Source organism: Lepidochelys kempii, chromosome 9 (assembly GCF_965140265.1).
Source record: "Lepidochelys kempii isolate rLepKem1 chromosome 9, rLepKem1.hap2, whole genome shotgun sequence".
Taxonomy (NCBI): domain Eukaryota; kingdom Metazoa; phylum Chordata; order Testudines; family Cheloniidae; genus Lepidochelys; species Lepidochelys kempii.
The window spans coordinates 9,001,049-9,023,286 of NC_133264.1; the positions used below are offsets into that span (position 1 = coordinate 9,001,049).

The window sequence follows — 22,238 nt, forward strand, 5'->3', positions numbered from 1 at the left end:
GGGACAGAACAGCTAGAAGGGAATCCAGTTTCAGAAGAGAGACCCAGAAGGAAGATGCCTGAAACATACCACTTCACCTTAGGTAAATTCTATAAATAGGCTAAGACTTGAATGGTTGCTAGTTACCAAACCTGAGGTTAAAATGAAGCTTTGCATCTTCAGGGTCGGCTTCATCATTCTCCCTCTAACCTTCCAAGACACATGCACAATCATCAGGGCTCCCAAAGCACATATGAACATACTGTCAATCTGAAAAGCTGAATATCTCCATGTTTTATTATACAGTCAAGTGCCGAAGTCTCATTTGTGCAAAGGCTGCTTTCCAACCACAGGGAACAGGGGGGATAACGACAGCTAGCTAAACGTTAACAGAGAACAATTTTTTTTTTTTATTAGTGACTTCAACTCTATTCAAAGGGGGTCTCCACAAATAAAATCTATAGGCGGATTTATCCACCCCTGTCCCCACCCCCCCCAAAAAAGTGGGGATTCAGTACTACACAGCCAATGAGAAAAATGGAATAATTTGAGTTTTCAAATAAAAGGTTTAGCTGCTCTTTTTATGGCATTGAAAAGGTTTTGATACATTCAAAGCATTATTGCGTCAGAAAACGGATCATGCATCTTTATGTTTTCAGACAAATTTTTTACCTGTATTCTGTCATTTCTAGCTACATTTCAAAGGTGCACCAATCTACAATTCGATACTTTTTTTTTTTTTAGTCGCATGCTTTGCCTATGTGCGTGCGTAGATAATAAATATTAAATACAGGAAAGAAAATAAAAGAGGAAACCAAACTGACATTAGGAATATTTTGGGGCAGCTCTGTTAAGTCCTGCCAGGGAAAGAGCAGAAAAAGTTGAGGTAACAGTGGCCACACCACTCAGCTGCGAGTCAGTTGAAATTCACGGAAGTTTTCAGAAATTCAAGTACACAAACACCAGCTGGAACTCTTCACAAATGCCAGAGAAACAGTTCAACTTTTCTTCTTTTCGTTTTTTTATTGTTAATCTATTAGCTGGCGCTCACACAGCTCCTTGTAAATCCTTTTTCTTACGCGTGGCATATCTTCCTGGGAGAACTGAAAAGGGTGGTCTAAGGCGAGGCACTTGCAGTACTGAGGAAAATAAAAAAAAAGCTGAATTGAAACAGGAAAACTGTTGAGAAATACAAAGGGAAAAAAAGCCACATAGCGCTTTAAAATTACACTCTTACCTGGAGCACAAAAACCCCACAGTCACTGTCATTTTTCTGTTGTGGAATGCACTGAGGGAGGAGAAAAAGACAACACATGAAAGGACAGATCCTTAGCCCTCCTTCCGTTTTCACTCAAAGTTCTATTTAAAACCCAAAATAAGATTTTGCAAGATTAGTGAGCTCTTTTTATTGAAAACTGGTGACTCTGCAACACTTACAGCTTGAGCTGCAATTACTTATTTTGGGTCCAGTCATGCCAGGGGAAGCAAACTCTGCACCTTGTTAGGATCATGCCTAGTATTTGAGAGTAGATATTTTATGACTGAAATTACAGCTCTCCCTCCTACATCCGGTTTTTAATGACCAATTCAGGATAGCTTCCTCTCAATTTCTTTAAATAAATATTTTAACGTTACTGTCTACTTTACTCAGGTCAGACTTAAAGACATCAGCAAACTCACGCAAGCCTAAAGAAATGTTTCCCTAGGTATTTGTGCTATAGAAGGTGGATCCCCATCTTCCCCACTGATCTTGAAGGAAGCAACAGGCAATTTGTGGGCAGGCCAAGTGGGCCTGCACATTGCATGTTTGCTGGCCAGAAACGATGTTTGTAAAGAGACAGTGAATTCAGCCCAAATGACACCCCACTTAATTTCCTGGCTTTGCCAGATCATCCCGCTCACGCTCTCTCTCAATTTTTTTATTTTAAATACTTGCAACTCACTAGCTCTCTAACAGTCATATTTCCTGTAAATCCACAGCATTGCCAGAGGAAAAATGATACATTCCTACAGGCAAAAATCATCCATCTCACATAGGGTTACACAGAAATAAAGAAAAGGAGGACTTGTGGCACCTTAGAGACTAACAAATTTATTTGAGCATAAGCTTTCACTTATGTACTCCTTTTCTTTTTGCGAATACAGACTAAAACGACTGCTACTCTGAAACAGAAATAAAGGGAAGACATGTATCTGGGATCCTCTCAGCATTGCACTGGAACCTAGAAGTATCTCCTGTGAGTGGGAAGTCATTGGGAAACTGTCTAATGTTCAGTGACCTGTTTTATATCCTCAGCCATTACAGGACAGTTATACAAGTCACAAATTCCCTCGTTCGCACTTCACACAAGTTGTTCCCTTTTGTCACTGCCAGAGACAGTTTATTTGTTAGCGAATACAGTGCTGGTGAAATGTGCCAGACTGACAGCCCTGGAGACCAAGGCGCTCTGTCTATGTGCAGCATATAGACAAAGCCGTCTGTCTATCCCCAGCTGTACTTGTTTTTCACCTCATACTGTCCCCTGCTGATGTGCCTCAACCTTTGGGAGCGGTCACCTCTAAAGGGAAGAAGAGCTGGCCTCTACTGAGCACTCAGTTCTTTACCCCTCTACCAACATGGGCACTGACTGTAGTGGCTTTGCAATGTGAATAACTTCTCCACCAGGGTCTGGGTGGAAGCCACCAGCTCACTTAGCAGGAGAGAGGGGCCTGGTGGGATCTGAACCAGCAACAAAGAGTCCATTGGCAAGCCCAAGTCATCCAGCTTCTTCCTTTTCGTTCATTTAAAAATAAATATTTACTGCTTCTTTAAATAACATGGATTTAAAAGTGAAGGTGGCACACCCAAGAGATTCAGCTTGCAGAAGATTCACAGCGGGGTTTAGAGGGGCTGGCGCTTACCTTTGTAACAGCAGTTTGCCATCCCTGAAGAAACTCAGGATGATTCTTCTCTCTTGCTTCAGTCAGTAAATACTTTCGTATGTTCTTAAAAAGAAAAATCACAGCCTTACAGTTACACACAAATTAAAGCCAAGGAGAAAGGCGTGCGGGTACATTTAACCAGGGTGAGTTTGGCCCTTGTGCTTAACCCAGTTCCAGTGGTTAAGGAGAGATCTAACTGGCTTCATTGAGCACCAGGGCTGAAATTGGCCCCCCAGTTAAAGCAGGGATACACACTGGAAACCCCACCACACTTGGGGCAATTAAAAGTAGATTGTGCAAAGCGCAAGAAAACGAACTGTAGAGAAGAATTTTGTACTGGCGGAGAGATGCACTAGATGGCCTAGCGTTGTCCAGTTCTAATTTACTTGATTGGCCGAGCTTGCGGGGCCCTTACGCACAATTCGATGGCACTTCTCTCTTTGAAAGTCATGGATAACTTTTGTCTGCTGCATCTGATCAATTCCAAAGTTTCAGGGCAGGTTCTCGGCATCAATGCATAGAAGCCTATTGATTTGGGGGAAATCGGAAAATCCAAAAAGGGGGGGAAAGGGATGGGGGACAGCATCTTGGTTAGCAGAGCCACAGCTTCAACCACCTCTGGTTGAACTCCCTAGCTCTGTAAACACCAGGGTGTGTTGACACTACAGTCCCTGCTGCAGCTTCCTAGACTGACAGAAGGGGTTTCCCCATTGACAGAGTTAATCTACCTCTCCAAGAGGTGGTAGCTTGGTCAATGGGGCTTCCCTGTGTCTAGAGTGGGGGTTAGGTCAACCTAACTACATCGCACAAGGAGCTGCAGTTTTCATAGCCTTGACTGAGGCAGCGAGGTCGATCTAATTTTTAGGAGTAGGTGAGGCCTCAGCTTTATCTTTGGCAGTTGCTGATGGGACATTTATTTTAATTCCGATGTCCTTTCTATGAGCTCTCAGTACAATAATTGCTACTCTGCCTTAAGACAAAAGAGGACAACTACACACACTTAAAAGCTGCAGCCTGCTGTATGAGCGAGCAATTAGGTCAGCTTTGCAAAACAGCCACTAAAACGGGTCAGTCCAGGCCAAACTACTTGCCTACGCTTTACCATCATGACCGAAATATTATCAAATCAACCAGACATTTAAGAAAAAAAAAGTTTGCTGGTACCTGCACTCCTCAAAAAAATAACACAAAATCTTTGGCTCACAAGACGTGCAAAGAGCTATCTTAGCCCTCTTTGAACAATGGGTTTCTTACACTGGACTAGGCTTTAAGCATTTGTTTTTGTGAGAGAGTGCCACAGAAGAGAACACACAATAGAAAAGTTTGCTAGACACAGACTGGTTGTATGAATATGGCAATGGAAGACCTGGGCTTTGCTGCTAGGTCTGGTACAAGGTCGCTGTGACCTTTAACAAGGTCTGTGTCTCAGGTTCCCCATCTGTCAAAGAAGTTAGTAACTCTCTTGCCCCCTTGTAATCACTTTAAGAACCGGATGAAGGCAACAGAAATGCCAAGTATTTATTTTTAGTACATGCACAGAGATTCCATAAAGCATGATGCACCCAAAACCTAGACTTATTTTGGTGAGGATGAAAATTTAATTCTTAAAGCAAGGATCCAAGCACTTTAAGCGTAACTATAATAATTCCTCTTACCTCTACACAAAATTTAAAATGAATGCCTTGGGAATCGTAAAATGAAATAATTCGGTTAGGGATGTTCACAGTAATGAGGGACCAGTGGACTTCCAGGTGAATTGGAATTAACAAGAGAGTCTTTTTGAACAAGTCCACCTGACAAACAAAATGATAAGTATTACCAAACAGAGTAACAGACCATGTACAAGTTAAATATGCTTCCCACAACTTTGTATTTATTTTAAACAGAACTTCTTTTAACTCCCTCCAAGAGCTCTTCACATGTGCATTTCAGTCACATGTGTGTGTCTTGTACTAGATGCAAGACATTGTTGCAGTACAAAAAGCGACTATGAACACTGTGGGGATTCCACATTTAGTCTTCATCTGCAATTGCAACAAAGCACGCTCAATTTATGTGTTAGAAGGGAGGGTAGTGTGGACACACACTAACTAACATTGCTAACACAACCTACAATCAAGCTAGGCCATTCATACATCTTTAATGACATTTCTGCAGTGAGAACTCAGCTGATTCGTACTGACTCTGCAATGCCGATGGCGGTAAAAATGGGTCAGCAGATTAAGCAATCAGGACTCAAAGAAACCACAAAAACAGCAGGTCGAGGCACTTTTCTGACCCTTATTCACTGTAACATGGCACTTTGTTCTTGCCCAGTGAACTGCAGCCCGGACAATAAAGAGGCAGATACACCTTCCAGGGCAAAGATGGTCTTCCTGTGTCTGTACAGCACCTGGAACATTCAGTGTTCTTCTATCGAGTCCAATAAGCAATATAAAACAGGGTGTGACTCTTCATGGCAAAGGCAAAGAAAGATGAGGCCAATATACTATGCAGTGCCTAGTACACCGGGGTCCTGTGCCATAACTAGGGCTCTGCCGTGCTACAGTAATACCAAAACTAGTCCACAGGCGAGGAATCAGAGGGCATATGGAGTGACAAAAACAGTTTTGGGTAAGGGATGACGGCATCTTAATGTTGAAGACAAACAGTTCCTTAAGGAAGGTTTTACGTGCTTAGGTTGTTTAATTCCTAGTGCTGTGAACTGCAATGGAAAGCAAAAGTGGATTTCCAGATCCCCAGGCACTAGATTTTGGTTTATATGAAGAGCTGTTACACACAAAGGAACATTCGGAAGGCACAGTGAACAACTCATCCTGCATCATTAATGTAGCACAGGCAATCACTGAATGATGATACTTTGCCTGTCTGACTGCAGTACCTCGCTGCTGGGTAGACAAGGGAGAAGGACTAATACCACCTTAAAAATCACGTGGAATGGCAGGATCTAAACAACATGGCAAACTTTAGAACGCTCCCATTATTTTAAGAGTAGATCAGGTTTTATTCTTTTGGAAGCTAGGCACTGGAACTGCTTTGGTCTTCAACTGCACTGTGCCCCTCAGTCTTCTCTTTTGCCCCACAAAAGCCCGTGATATTGCTAGAATCTTGTTGTGTACACCAGAAATGCAGAAGAAACAGGACACTGGACTAAATGGACTGGTCTGATCCTGTAAGGCAATCCCTATGTATTTTTAAAAGCACTACGCTATTTGTACAAAGCATAGTGTCCATGCTATAAAACGATGAGTGGGAGAGGGGCAGATTACATTTGTCATAAGGAAATAAAGTGTCCGTATGAACATTAGTGGGTAACACATGATGCAAACAAGAGGTCAGACAGATCTTTGGCAGTGCTCAGCACCCAGCAGCTAATAGTGATAATGTATTTCGATTTGGAAACGCCATAGCAGTGCCTCACGTTCCTCTGTAGGCCAGGCTGCATATTCCATGTTGCACCACAGTCTCCCCTCTTGTAATCCAGACAGGGAGCCCAGCCTACAAAGAAGAACTGGGACATTAAGCAACCAAACTACAACTCCCATGAGGCCTTGCACCAATGTATGCAAACTGAAATATTTGAGTTTTCAGACGACCATTTGAAAGTTTTTGCAGAAAGCAGACACTTTTCCTGAAAAATGTTTAGTCAGAAACCCAATTTTCAATGCTATATGCCTAACAGTGCTTGAAAGTCTGGCCCTCTGCCTTTATATCTGTACTTTAATTGTAAGAGCAATTAGTATCAGCATTTATAGAACCATCTGGGAATTGGTCCTGCTTTGAGCAGGGGGTTGGACTAGATGACCTTCTGGGGTCCCTTCCAACCCTGATATTCTATGATTCTTGTATGACAGGCTATTGCTTTTATTCCAGAGGAAATGAAGTTTCCCCTCAGTGCAATGGTGCGGTAGGAAACAGGGATCTACTTTGGAAGGGACACAGAACTGTTTAGGGCCTGACTTTAGGGATTTTTTTAACAAATATTTTCACAATGTTACTTTCATGTAATACAGTCCTGTCCCCATCTGAACACTCCCCTACAATGATGTGAGCATAATCAATAGTGCTGTAGAGCATGGGAACCAGAAAGTGACCAGTCTAGTTTCACTTACCAAGCTTTTGCAAAACGTATAAAGTACACCACTGAGAGTAGTGAAAAAGCAAATTAAAATTTAGTACGTCCAGTTTTAATAAGCTCTAGTAAAAGATTTGGACCTAAACAGTATCCCTTTAAAGACCACTGGTATGTTAAAAAAAAAAGTCACATTTCATCAGAGGGGAGGTAAACAGAAACTTGATAACTTTTCAATTCATTTATCAAAAGTACACTACAATTCCTATTTGAAATAGGCTTGCCTGCTTTTTTTTTTTTGTTTAAAATCTGTGTTAAAATGTGGCTCTACTGTACACAGTCTCTAAAAATGCTTTGTGGGTTTCTTGTTTGTCATCCTTAAATTTCTGTACCCAACGTGCAAGCGTTTACAAATAGAGATTTATTTTTCTTTCAGCCGACAGCCCCGTACAAACCAACTTGATGTCGAGAATCCAGGCTGAATTCTTTCCTTCTCAAACATCACCACCAGCAAGAAGGGGTTTTGCCATCCAAACTGAGTTGTTAGTTACAACCCCTTTTTGCTAAGCTCCAAATGATAATGAATCTTTAAAAAACCCAATTCTGTTGAGGATGCAGAAGGAGGAATAGAATGCGGCTTTCCCACAGCCTTGTTGGCTGAGCAATACTGAAAGGAGTAACAAGCAGTAAAAACTCTCTTTTGTCACTTGGTACTAACATAATTTCAAGTTAGCATTTCTCCCCTGCTCACAAGAAAATTTTTAAGTCTCAGCATCCAGTGATCTATTCTACATAAATGATAAGCAACAGACAGAATTAAATAGTACCTTTTTAGTCCATCGTTTTACACCATTATATCCTTTGGTTACCAGCTGTCTATGAAAAAAGCTGTTAAAAAAATGAACCTAGAAAGACAAATTAAAAAAAAGAAATGAGGGTTAAAAGCGTATGTAAATTCTTCCTGTAATGACAAACAAACCTTCTACAAAATTAAACATCTAATTGGCTAATAAACAAGAACTGAAAAAGCAAAACAGTAAAAGGGACAAGTAAGTCTATAGATGTTTTAGCAAAACTTAAATACTGCCATTTTTCAGAATGAAGATAAACTCTCTATTTCCCTAGACCATGTGCTACAAAGCAGTTTATTTTTTGAACTTAGCATTCTTAAGCCTACGACATGCAGCCGCAATATTTTGTTTAGGGAGAAGAGGCTGAAGAAGAGTTACAGATATTATTCTCCCGCATTGCGGGGATTAAAACCACTGGAGGATAGGGGAAATTAAATTTTCCCATCCTCCCGACATAACTTGCTGGAAACTCCTTCCATTTTCTGCTCTGTGACTCAGAACCAAATAATTCGATTGTCACAAGTTATAAAGTTTAAGACACAAAAACATGGACATCAGTGTTCAACCCTCTGGCCAGTTACAGACTTCACAAAAATGCTTCTGAATTTGTCTTGGTCTGCGGTGTCACATCTTTTGCAAGTAACTGCAACCTATTGTTGTGGCAAAAGGTTGTCGATTTTTACAGTTAAAACAATTCTTTAGCATTAGGTTAACACTTGTGTTAGCCTCTACAATTAAAGGAAGAGATTAATACAAAATGAAAAGCTGTAAGTCACATCTTATGCAGCTTTACAACATCTGCATTTAATAATCTTGCTAGTATTGAGGTGGTAGAAGTTATTGCTTGAAAAAAGCTGGATAGTTCAGCATTTGAAAATGCTGGATAAAACCTATTAGTTATGCCAACAGAAACTTCTAACTGCATACTACAAAGTACTAGAACAAGATCTCCCATGAGGATTTAAATTATGCACTATAAAAAGTGGGCACAGGCAGACAGATACAATCTCCAATACCACAGTTCTGGTTCATGCACTGAAAAGCAGAGAGAATACTGATGAGGAATCACTACCACCACCACCACTCAAAGAAGCAGTGCTCTACATTCTGAGCGAGAACATTAAAGGGTTGCTATCCTCTGTGCAGCCAGCCAATCTAAAAATGGCATTGTGTGGTTTCTTTGTGGTCGCAATGATTCCATATTCAATTTGTTCAGCTTACAAGTAAACAGATGGTTCTTCTAACTGTCAGTGCTACAACCAAACTCAATCCAGAATCTGAAAGTCAAGATGGGTTTCTTCTGCCCTGAACATCAACACCAACAATAAGACACTCTACAGCTGGAAAGTAGTTAAGAACACAGTTGATGATGCACGAGCCAGAAGAGAATCCAGCTCACTTTCATAATTTTTGTGGCTCTGTGAGCCTAAGAGGTGTAAACATGTGTGTCAGTAAAGTGAACAAAAGACTGATTAAAGGCAGCAGAACTAGTGAGTACAGAGGGGCTATTTTTAGACTGTCACTTTGAATCACCATAATGGCATTTTAATCTGCATCAGAACTCCCTCCCATTTGTCACGTGTATCTATGGTCTTATGCCATCTTTCCCTTTCCACCCCGTAAGGGACACCTTTTCACAAAACAAAAATGCTCACCTTGTCAGGGACTGCATCCATTATGAGTTCACCATACATATTAATAATCTGCAAGAGTTAGTAAAAATTATAATTTGCACAAAAATAACATTGTATTCCTGAGAGTAAATCCAAGATCTGAGAGGGCATCTAAAGGGCACACACCTTTTTTCTAAAAAGAAGTTGACTAATTAAAGTAACATTCTATTATACTCTGATGCAGGTCGACAGCTCTGGAATCAACCATGGGCTGCTAGAGCAGACATAATATAAGCAGATGCTTAAAGATGGCCTCAGTATGAAATGCTGGTGTAATTCAATTCAAGTCTACTGAGGCACATCTGGAGGACTGCTACTCTCTCCATTTTTTTGGCTATGGGCCTTGCATTGCTGTTACTTTCCCCTCTTCTAGCTAAGTGGGAGGAAATACTATCCTTTCACACCTGCAACCACTGTCTTCTTGGAGAGGAAGTACAGTGTACTTACATGAGGACAGGTCTGGGAGCCAGAAACTCAAGTTCTATATTACTTGGTCTGCCACTGAAAAGCCACTCGACCTCTCTGCCTTAGTTTCCCACCTATGAAGCGAGGATAACAGTGACCTACCTCACACAGGGGGTTATGAGGATTAGCTAATATTTTTTAACACTTTGAAGAGGTAAACATAAACATCATGCATCTCTAACCTGGTCATTAAGCCAGTTCTGACCATCCAGTGTAGCCAGATCATCCATATCTAGCATGTGCTTGTTATAGAAGACCCGGAAATTGCAAGTGGAAGATTTTGGATGCCTTGTCCGATACTTCAGGATTTCCCTGCTGATAAAAGGCTTTCTGAAACAGAATTGAAAAGGTAGAGACATGGATAAAGATATTCCAGTTCATACCAAATGGAGCTGTTTCAGCAGGTGTCAGTTTCAATCTGGAATGCAAATTAGCGATTCAAGTAACTTTTCCTTTTACAAGTACTAGAATATATTAGCGCCACAAACCTATGGGAGAAATCTTCATTAAACACTTCCTTTAATCTTGCCATGACATCTTTTTCACAGAGTGGAACTAAACTGCCATATTTCTTCATCACTTCATCTAGGAATCCTTTGAATACATCAGATAAATGAAAAAGCAAACGTAAAAAGTGAGTTCTCTAGTCCAACAAAACGAGATATTATAAATATTTAATAGCACAGTGTCCCACCCACCCAGTGGCAAGTTGCTGCATGCAGTTAATAGAATACAAGAGTTAAAAAGCTCAGAGAGGCACCGTTAAAGAGGGGGGAAGTAACCCCAGAACTATAAAATCACTTAAAAGTCATCATCTACAGAAAAATGTTAAACACTGAGCCCAATTTTCTTCATTTATGCAGAATTTATACCCAGGTATCCCACTGGAGTTACTCACAATTTATACTTGTGCAAGCAAGAGAAGAATCAGGCCCTTTTGCCTATTTCTATTAACATTTTACATATATTTTATTCAAACATTGTAAATTCAGGGTGCCATCAGTTCCTGCAAGAATTAAAGCCTTCATTAAAACTAAATTTCTAGCCCTTTGGTTACGAAGTCTGCTGACAGCTACCATGCCTATGTTGCTGCTCACTGTTTTCTTGAACTGTAGTACAGTAAAAACATAACAGAGTCTGATCAATTTTTACTAACTATTCAGCAGTGAAACTCAAGAATCAAGTCAATTTCACCCTGCTGTTGCTTGGGAAAGCTCTAAGCAGCAGTGACAACAGCAAGTGGAGATATCCACTGGAAAGGACCAACAGATTGAGTCTAGCGGGAAAGTCTAGCAAACAGATGTTTTCTGGCTGCTAATAGAAACAGGAATAGAATGGTGGAGACATCACCCCATTCCAGCATCAAGAAGCAGGGTAAGTAGGAGGGAAGAATCATAAGAGAGAAGATTGGAGTAACAGACCATCGACCAATCTTGCCGGTTCAGGAGGAAGAGACACCATTCTGAAGCTCCCTTCTAGCTGCCAGAGGGCTTTTTGGAATCAAGGGAAACACTTCCAAACATATTGGAAGCCTGATAATCAAATGCTTATAAGAAAGATGGAGCCCCAGAAAAGGGACCAGGGGCATCACCCCAATAGGTATTCCAGCATCGTTCCCTTTCCCAGGGGACAGGGGAAGGGGCAGATAGCTCGCTTCTCACCTGGACACAGCCCCAGTACAATGGGTTCCTCTCTATTTTGCATTGGCCTTTTGGCTCATCCTCTAATTATTTGAGGTCTGATCAAGTTTCCAAGTAGCAAGTTTCCAAGCAGATGGATGGGGCAGGGCACGGCAAGGCAGGAAAAGGAGAGACTGATCAGATAAGTTGTTAGAAAATAAAATCATGGTATTTTGAGAGATTCTGGGGGAGAAATAGGAGAAGAGATTAAAAACACAATGAAAAGGAAGATACATAAAAAGAGAGGGAGGGAGAAAGGCAGAGAGGAAAACAGACTGAAAATAATGTAGGAAGACATACACCATAACGTATTACTGGGGAAAGGTGAAGTGAAGCCAAGAAAGGAAAGAAATTATATTAAACGAAAGTAAGAAGAAACCATGAACCACACTAAAAAAAAGTATGGAAGTTTACTGCGGACTGTCCTTAATTGTAACTTTGTCAAACACTAACAGCACAGCTTGTATTCCTTTAAGTTGTAAAGGGCTGTGATAACAAAAGTGTTTTTCACCCTGGCTAGGAAATACTGTCTTTAGGTTAGACGATGTTGGAGGCATTATTAAGCTATACACATGTTCTTGTGCTTCAGGGACAGGACTGAGGAGTCCTTAGTTCTGTTCCTGGCTCTGGCCGACTTCTGATCTCACTTATGCTGGTGTAAAGCAATGGTAACTCAAAGAGGAAAACAATCCCAAGTTCAAAACTGGCACGAGGTTGCAACCTCTCTGTGCCAGCTTCCTCATTTGTAAACAAAGATGCTACCACACTGGGGAGGGGTGTGTGTGTGAGTGTGTGTGAGAGAAAGAGAGAGGAGGCTGAAGTTCTTTACTGCTTGAAAAGAACTTTGAGATCCTCAGATGCGCCAAACTGTTACTTTTTGCAACACCTTTGAACAATAGGGCAAGATTTAGATTAATCTGGGATAGAGATTAGAAGGACAAACAAAACCACAAAAATCAAAGGGGTTGAGAATTAAGACACTGCCCCCATCTCTATCTTCCCTCAGTCTGACCTATCATCACATTGATCTTAGGCCCTCATGTGATATTCCAAGGCTCAAAGAAAACAAATGTGCACTTATTACACCTTCCATCTGAGCTCCTAAGATTTCTACAAACATTGTTAGTCTAGCTAGGAATGACTGTCTGGAGCCACACTGATTGGCTGACTGGCCCTTTGTTGATGTCACACATGTACCAACACAGCTAGGACCTCTTTATTGGAAAACAAAAACTCCTTCACCATTCTCTTAAATGGATATGGGGAGAATGCTATGGAGGGGGAGACAACATAAGGGACCTGGAGACCTAAGAAGCAGCCTGATGGACCCTCCTAATCAAAATACCATCTCTGCAGCACTTAGTGGTCCCTGCAGGCACTTGTAACCCATTGAATATCCAAACTCAACTGGGAATTCCATATGCCAAAATTTGTGTTTTGCCACTGACTACCAGTAGAGCAGGACTTGGTCCCCAGTTAATAACAAAGTACATTCAAAGTGGATACTGGGTCAAACTGTTTATGAAAGCACAGCTGGGTTTCTTGGAAATGGAAAGAGGAGTCCAAAGAGCCCAAAAACTCTCAAGAAAAAAAGAAGTGGAAAGTGAAAGTCTGTTTATATTTTCCTCTTTTAAGAGATTTCATATAATGCCATACCCACCCCCCAAATTTTTTTTTAAACTTTTAAGAAAATTAAATATGAATGAACCTGAGTATTAGCAATCAATATTGCCAAGGTGTAAATCAGTAAGTTAATGGTGTACTTCTTACTTGGAAGAAGGCACTCACCTTCTATCTTTCTGCCTCACAACATACCTGAATACCACCCCCAATAGCGTGCTAATTCACATCCAGCTGGTATTAACTGCTGTAATGAATTAAGCTTCAAAATATCCCTGAGAGGTATAATTATATCAATTTTTTCTAAAGCAGAAACTGAGGCCCACTGTTTAAGGGACATGCCCAGGACCATTTAAGCAGTGCTAAAACAAGTGAACAAAAGCCAGGTCACCTGATTTTGCCTCCGCTTTAGCCGCAAAGCCTCTTCCCCCATCTAGAACATCAAGGATGGAATTTAGTTGAGCCCTATTTAGATACTTTGGCCATGTATCACCATAGGAATTACAGTGGGATAGCTACGGTGATGCAGCTATGTCAATTCAGCCCTATAGTGTAGACACAGCCTACATCAATGGATGGAGTTTTTCCTGTTGCTGTAGAACACCACTTCTCCAAGCAGCAGCAGGTGGATCAACAAAAGCATTCTTCCATCAACCTGTGTCTACACTGGGGGTTAGGTCAGGATAGCTACAACGCCCAAGGGTATGGATTTCACACACCTCTGAGTTCTGCAGCTATGTTGGCCTAAATTTTAAGCATAGACCAGGCGCTAATTTTGCTTCAGAGTGAACTGAAATGCTATTAGCCAGCTGACACACCCAAGTTCATGGTTCTGAATTTCTCTGCATGATCTGAAGGAGAGAGAAGCTGGACGCCAGCCTGTTCCTCATTTCCCTCTGGCTTGCTTTTCACAGAGAAATGAAAGTAGAGGAACAGTGCATATAAGTATGAGCAAATCACTCTGTCTCAATAGGGTTTAAAGAAATTTTTGTTCAATGCTAGATATTTTGCATCCAGCTTCTCTCCCCTTCACATCATGTTTCGGAGGATCAACCATAAAAGGTTTCCCAATAGCTTCTCCAGACAGGGAAAGTGGAGAATTGGGGCAAAATCTGTCAAATTTAGTAGCAATCCTTTAACACTCCTTGTCAAAGGGAACATATCACAGGCTGTATAATCCACTGAAAACAGGCTGTTCTAATAAAAACCAACCGACCCAGTTATCGCAGTGTTGCTAGAGTCCGTACCAGTATCTTAATGGTACAGTACAAAAGGGAGTGCTAATTCTTACCACAGTGTTATATATATCTCCTGACATCAGATAAGCTTGTATATACAAACACACTTCAAAACACAAGTATTTGTACCATGCTCCACATTAAAAGGAGGCATCAGGCAGCGTTGGTTCACCATGTATTATGAATATGAGTGTTCTTTTTTTGGTTTGGTTTTTTTTTGGAAGTTTCAACTACAACCAATTTTGTTTGGATTTAGACTTTTCCCTATAATTGTTTATTACCTCCCTATTCAAACATTTAGGGTATGAAAACCCAAAAGTGAAATCGACTGGTTTAGTCTCCTGTTTAAAGTTAAATGAAGTGCAGAAATTACACAGGCAGTAAGCCTAAGGAAAAGCAAATCAGATCACGATCTAAGTGGCCAGTAATACGTGAGATTACCTGATTTTTATTTTTTAAAAGCATTTTAACCCTATATTGTCCCTTTATAACCTCAAGGTAAAAACATTTTCTAAATTTAAAATGCTGATCCATATTTTTCACAAGCAGTCCAATTTGATTGTATTCTCTAAAACAAAGTAGAAAGATGTACCATTCAACAATTGTTGAAAAATAAAAACCTTGGGTCCATTAAGCATTATACCCATACTTCAGAAGGTACCATTCTAAAGCTAGCATAAGCAAGCCTGCCAAGTGAGGAAAGTATTGCCCCATTTCCCTTACAATCCTCCTCCTCACAGCCTCTCATCTCAGTCAGAGTATTAAGCTACACGCTTTTTGTAATTCATGGTGTGTAATCACTTTAATAAAGGAATTAAAGTGGTAAGGAAACTTCAAATGTTCCCAACTTCATATGCTATGCCCAGCTATTCTCAAGAATGACTAGCTTTATAACGTGTGAAGAGTATACCACAAATCCATGTTGATAACTGCTCATCAGCCACACGAGAAACTTTCTGACTGTTCCTTCTGCCTCCCTTTCGAGTTCCTGATTTTAGTCCTGTGCTTTCTGGCAAAGGCTCCTCTAGGGGGCTTTTACAGTAAGGGTGATCTAGTAACTTTGCACTAAAAATGTCCAGATTAATGGAGCCTTCAACTTCCATCTGGGAAGAGCTGTCTTCATTTTGTGCCAGCTCCGCCGAAAAAGGTCCATTTGCAAGGTTATTGTTCATATGTGAATCCTCCTGGCAGGATTCTAACAATATCATTTCATCAACACACATAACCTGATTAGATTCTGCATCTTCTTGACCTGAAATTGCAATTTCTCTCTCTGTTACTGAGAGGAAAAGATCCTCATGGCAACTGTCCACTGCAGGAGCCTCATTTGTTTCCGTCCCATGCAAGGTCTCTGTACCCAAAGGAGCTGTTTTGTGCAGCTCTGGTTGGCAGATTTTAACACTGCCATCTCTGGATGCAGGTTCCTCGGTATGTAGCTCATCACATTGTAATGCATCCTGTGTAAGGCAGATGTCAGATGCAGGTGTTTTATTCTCCTCAGCTACAGGTCCTGGTGTATTATTGTTCATATCTGATGAGCTGTACAGGTTCCAAAAGGAGTTATTTTTAGATTTCCAGCAGGAAAACCAGTTACAAAATCCACCTTCAAAATCTCCTTGAAGATTCTCTTGACAGTCCCTGGAAACTTTCTCCACCCAGCTTGGCTTGATTTTACTTGATTTGCAGGTTTTGCCTCTTGCTCTAAGTTTTGGGAATTTTATGATTCTATCCCGAAACCTAATCATAGAAAGTTTCTTATGCATCATAAATACAGGTATCTTTTTTACAGTATATTGGTTAAATTTGGACCTCTTTTTAGTAGTCAAGGGGGCACAAGTTCCATTCTGCTCTAGCCCTCTGCAACACCTTCTTTTACAATTGTTTAAGACTACTAAGACGGAATTGCCTTCATCATTATTGCGTTCCTCTCCACTAGGTATGAAACCTTCCTTCTTTACAGGTAAGATAGCATCGCACAGCCCACCACAAAAGGCACTGTTGTCATTGCCGTGCATGCAGCTAAGACTAACGTCTTCTTGTAATTCAGTGACTCTGTTCAAGAGATCTTCACCCTGAAAGGATTCATTGTCCAACTTCTCTATTGCCTGTGCACATGGGTTTCCAGTTTTGCCATCGGGAAAGGGCTTTTTTGCCCTTCTGGACGTTTTTGTAGAAAAGGTGCTGTGTTCAGCAGTTGGTTTTTGACGGTTTTTTGCATTTAGAAGCACTTCAGGAACCCACTCACTCTGGAGTCTGAGTGCCTTCCTTCTGCACTGGAGAGATCGGTACACTTTGTTCCGGTTTAGGCTCACAACTGATTGAGCACTTTGTCTTTTTCTCTTAGCTAGGAAAAAATGCTTCTTTTGGAAGCAGTATTTCCTGAGCCCCCAAAATCCAGTGGTCCATCTTCTAGAAAGGAACAGCGATCGACTTCTTTTCCAATTTAAATTTCTTCTATGTTCTTTCATTTTTCTGCTGCATTATGATCTCGAAGGGCAGCTGTAAGAATAAGGAACACAATGTTACATTTCAGATAACTATGAATTCAAAGCCATGAAAACACAATTCACATTCCTCCAGGAGCCGTGCCTGTCTAAAATTCCAAGAGCTTCCCAAATCCCCACATTGCATTAGAAGGTCAAGCATAACGGTTGCAACGGCTTTCTCACCAGTGTGTTACATGTCTCCCCTCCCAGTTCTATTATTCAGCTGCTCCTCTTAGTTAGAGCAAAGGGCAGGGAACCTCTTATTCTGATCACTCTCTCCTAATCTTGATTTTGACCCAATTTGGGCTAGTGAATCTCTCAACTGCCCCATCTGTAAAGCATAGATAATATTTAACTTCCATCTTAGGAGTTTTAAACCACAGGCTTAAGTCTGAAGTTAGCCACCAAGATGCATTACTAACAGATTCCACCAGGGACACAATGAAGCCAGATTATTGCATAATAAACCTTAAGTATTGGGGAGCCATCCTCTGGTGAGTCAATTCAACAGAAACTCTTCCATGAAAAAGGAACTAAAGTGTTCATATTCCAGGCAAGGAGCTCTCTTTCTTCACTATATATGATGTTTCACTATAGCCAAGTCCACTGTAAAATGGTTCCTCTGTATTTAAAGGGCAATGCTTTAAGCTGCCACAACCAAAATTAACCCTTATACTAACAAAATAGTACCAGCTCAAGACACTGACTGATCCTTCTAAACAAATCCCTTTCCCCATTGAAGTGACCTGCATCTTAGATGGGCAAATATAAATAGTTAAAACAGGGAGGATGCGCGTTTAGGACCACATAAGACTGTTAAATAATTCAAAAGTTAAGGGCCACATAATACTATCAAATCACCCACATTACGTTCTCTCTGCTTAGGCATAGTTGGGAGGGGAGGGGGACTGATAGCTCAATGGTTTGAGCATTGGCCTGCTAAACCCAGGGTTGTGAGTTCAATCCTTGAGAGGGCCATTTAGGGATCTGGGGCAAAAACTGGGGATTGGTCCTGCTTTGAGCAGGGGGTTGGACTAGATGACCACCTGAGGTCCCTTCGAACCCTGATATTCTCTGAGTGGTCTAACTAGTCACGTCAAATATATGTACAGCCTGGAGAAATAAATGTTATTTCAAGAACCTCCTGGGGAGTACAGTCCACCTCTGACAGACGTGAATGGAATATGCAGAAGAAGGTTCACATCACTGTTGCTATGTTTGGCAACAGTCATTTTTCTGCCAGGCTGGATTAAAAGAATAGCAAAATATTTGAACAAGCAACAGAGCAGGGCAGCACCAATGGAAAAAAAATGGATGATTGCTAAGGTGTCACTGCGACTCTCAGTTTGCTTTATGCAACTTGTCCCAGGGCCTGCCAGGAACACTGTACGTTACAAGTGGGGCTGGGCTTCCTTTGCTAAAATTTTTAGGAGATGACACCAAGCATGCGCAGAAGTGATTTGTCACCCACTTATTATGACTTGTTTTCCCCCTCTTCACCAACTGAAAGATCTGCTTCTCAATAAGGACGATTACTACAAAATTTGGATTTTATCCACAGCAGTACGAGGAGCAACTGTGACACCAAGGGATCTTCCACAAGTTTAAAAACAAGGGAGCGTGGTGTCTAAACTGAGATCAAGCATGGAAATGTCGGCCTTAAAGGAGAATTTCAGTTATGAATATGTGGAAACAGACGTTGACAATGGAGTTCTGACAGAACCCTGACTATAGCGTTCACTGTTGAAAAATCTATTAGAGTGAACAATCAGAAAAACAGACAGGTTTTGTTTTGTTGGGATAGAAATGCAAACAGAGGGTAAAAAATTTAAAGGTTAGTACTACTACTCCCACTGTACCATGAAAGGTCAGCTGTTGACTTGCAGAGAGTTGTGAATCATGCAGTAATAGACTGGGACACACACTGGTAAAAACCAGCACAGATCATCAGCACAACTGTGAGGAAGTAAGTCTATTTTTTGTCAGCCTTATTAACAAGGCAGTCATTACTGTTCTCCTAAATGGGATAGGACAGCAGCAACTCCAATAAGGATGATTTCCTCACATTTGCTCTACTGACTTTCACCCATCTCTCTTTAGGCTAGGTCCTCCACAAGAGTATATCTTACCTGCAGAGTTAGCCTGGGTGTTCAGCACTCAGGTTAGCACAGCCCATGTTACTGTGTCCACACTGGTGCTATAGTCACCAGTGTGAGGTGCTAGGACTTCTGGAGGGATACCCCACGGCTCTTTACACTGCACCACTAGGACGTGTTTTGCAATGCACTGTGGACAACGTGTGTGTGTGTGTGTTGGATGGCATCTCTGTTCAAGTATGCAGAAGTGCAGTAGAAATGTGGCAGACCACATGACATGTGGGGTTCAAATGCTGAATCCGTGTATAGGAACTGGAAGGTGACTTCCGGTACAGAAGAAAGGAGCAGGCAGAGGGCAAGAAAATACAGCCCATGGGGAACTGCAAGAAGGCACTGGAGGACTATTAGAACCTCTGTTGATTAGCCTATATCCCATGTGGGTAGGTTACCAACCCCAATTAAAGTGGAAACCAGGCTCAAGCCTATATACTTCCAGGCTGGGCCAGAGCAGCCAGCCCATGTTCAAGCAGATAAAACCCAATTTAAAAATATACATTTTATTTAAATATTTTCTTCTTTTTTAAAATAAATGTATTTACAATTAAACTTGAAATTATGACTGCCTATATTAAGGCCTAAACTTATTATAATTAAAATAATTTAAATTAAATTTAAAAAGTATTCAAGCACTACAAGTTTGCTGCTGACGTTTTAAAGAAAGACCAATACTCTGGCAGAAGTCACTGGCTAAGCACCTGGAACTAGAGTTTGCTGGAGTGCTAAACCTACTTTACACAGCAGTAGCCTCTTCTGCCAGTAGAGAGAGAATATTTTCTTCAGTTATTCAATACATTCAATTCAGTGATTAGTTCATTCAAAGTTAAGAAACTAAGTGGGAGTTGAAAGGGCAGAAGGGCTTGTTTTCCCTCTTCCAGACTATGAATAAAAATGAGGTACGGGGGATGAGAAATACCAGTTTTGAAATCTTGAAGGACACAGTGATCAGAAACAAACAGTTTAATTCACTAATTACAGTTAATATTCCTATGTTTAATAAATCAGTTTTAAATGCAAAACATGTTTTTGATAAACTTTATCTGAATAAAAACAATTTAAAATGCTGTATTTGTGCATTTCATTGAATTCCAATTTCATTCCAAATGTAGCTTGACTTAAATCAAATAAAAAATTAATCTAGTAAATCAATGTGTAATTTGCCATTTTCTAACACTATCGAGAAAATAGGAATATGAATACACGTTTACATTAATGTAAGTAATTATAGAGCTTGAACGTATCCTCCTGGTTAACAAAAAAATACAAAGTTTAGTGTAAAAGGCCATAGTTAGTTGCAAATGAACATGTTTTAATGGTTACCAACTAATGATAATCAACCTTGCTTTAGGAAAGTAACTAAAAAGTACAAATGCAAGACAAGATTAAAATTGCTGATTTAAAATCAGTCCATCTGCCCGAGTTTGAAGCACCACCAAACCCAGATTACAGTATTGTGTGTGTGGATGGCAGCAACAATAGGGGATTGGCTAGCTGCAACGAAGACATACCCTAACTGGAGTCTGAGGCTATATATGCTACCCCGGTAAGTCGACCTAAGTTACGCAACTCCAGCTATGTGAATAATGTAGCTGGAGTCGACATAGTTTAGGTTGACTTACCGCGGTGTTTATACTGTGCTGGATCAACAGGAGACACTCTCCCGTCGACTTATCTTAAACTCTTCTCGTTCAGGGTGACCAGAGAGCGATCTGTGGTCGATTTAGCAGTTCTTCACTAGACCAGCTAAATCGATCCCCAGTACATCGATCGCCAGCACATCAATCCAGCCATAGTGTAGACATAGCCTGAGGCTTCAGAGATCCTTTTTGGAAAACCGCAAGAGGAGCTGACTGGGCCTTTCACATAGCAGCAGCAGCACTCTGGAACCTTCCCAGGCAACAAAAGCAGAACTAGCCAGCTGCACGGTAGTGATTCAATGCAAAGCCAGCCCACAACGTCCTTCACTTCACTCTGGTTCAATGGCTCCTAACTCACTGCCCTTTTTTGTCTTCGTAGTTTCCCTTTAACTGCCATGGAACTTTCCAAAACCTTCCTTCAGATCCCTGTAACATCACTTACTGGCAATCTCAGATACCACGATGAGCACAGAAGAGCCTGTGTCTTGCAGCCTGAGCCACAGAAGTGTCAGTCTAAACAACTTCATGAACTTACCTTCCAATGTTTTTTCAAGAACAGCTCTCATGCCCAATCCCATTTGGAGTTACTGGTTCACCTCTAAACCTTGCTATGTTCTAATATTGTGTCGGACACTAGCCTTTCTCCACACAGATGCACCTTCACCAGCAGAAACACTAGCATTGTCAGGACTCTGGACTGCTGCTGGCTTTTTAACCTCCAGCATGCAGAGAGAACTGTGGCTAAAAATGCCTGCAGCTACCACTGTCTTCTCCACACTAAACTGAATTAGTGATAGCAACAGAGGGAAATTTCTAGGAAAAAAGACCGAGTGAAAATAAGACCTAACCGTAAAAAAAAACCCCACAAGACTAACTTGAATTGTACTCAGAGCAGATGTCTCACAAAACTGAAATGAAATTTGCAATATTGTTGCACAACTGTGTCACTAACTGTTGGACACTAGTCCCAATGTTAAAAACGGGACAAAAGGGACAAAGTAATACACTTCTGTACAAAAAAAGTTGACTTACTATTGTTATAATACTTCATATTACTACAAAGATTAATGATAATTTCCATATATTTCAGTTCAGGCATTTGGCACACACAACGCATAGTCGATTTCACTATTTCCCATGCTTTGCTAGTCAGTTTCTTCTGTTTTCCTGAGTCACTGACACAATGGGGAGAGGAAAACATTTTTTTAAAATACGAAAAAGTCTATTTCCCCCCCCCAAAGTGTGGATTTCAAGATGGTGCCCCTTTAAGAAAAAGCTTTCCAGGGATTGGTTAAGTATTATTTTAACAGGCTGAAAACTTTCCTCTTTTCATCGTTACTAGTAGACCTGAAAGCTGCAAAACAATGTTCTATATGAAAAGTTTTAATTGAAAAATACTAGAGTAGAGGTTTGCCACATTTAATTTTTTCAGTGTTGCAAGAACCATCACTGGTTTTGTGTGC

The 22,238-nt window shown here is 40.8% G+C and overlaps 1 protein-coding gene across 2 annotated transcripts in view; it reads right to left on the bottom strand.

The window, feature by feature from the left end:
* Positions 1-250: 250 nt before the first annotated feature.
* SENP5 (SUMO specific peptidase 5) overlaps positions 251-22,238 on the bottom strand; it is a 59,396-nt gene continuing 37,408 nt past the window's right edge. For both annotated transcript variants that reach the window (XM_073359234.1, XM_073359233.1), the window contains 9 exons: positions 15,410-16,998; positions 10,451-10,556; positions 10,145-10,292; positions 9,480-9,527; positions 7,801-7,878; positions 4,557-4,694; positions 2,881-2,964; positions 1,217-1,267; positions 251-1,118 (listed from right to left, as the gene is read on the bottom strand). In XM_073359234.1, coding sequence (XP_073215335.1) covers positions 1,008-1,118; positions 1,217-1,267; positions 2,881-2,964; positions 4,557-4,694; positions 7,801-7,878; positions 9,480-9,527; positions 10,145-10,292; positions 10,451-10,556; positions 15,410-16,967 — 2,322 coding nt within the window. In that variant the 5' untranslated portion in view covers positions 16,968-16,998 and the 3' untranslated portion in view covers positions 251-1,007. The remainder of the gene's footprint in view (positions 1,119-1,216; positions 1,268-2,880; positions 2,965-4,556; positions 4,695-7,800; positions 7,879-9,479; positions 9,528-10,144; positions 10,293-10,450; positions 10,557-15,409; positions 16,999-22,238) is intronic.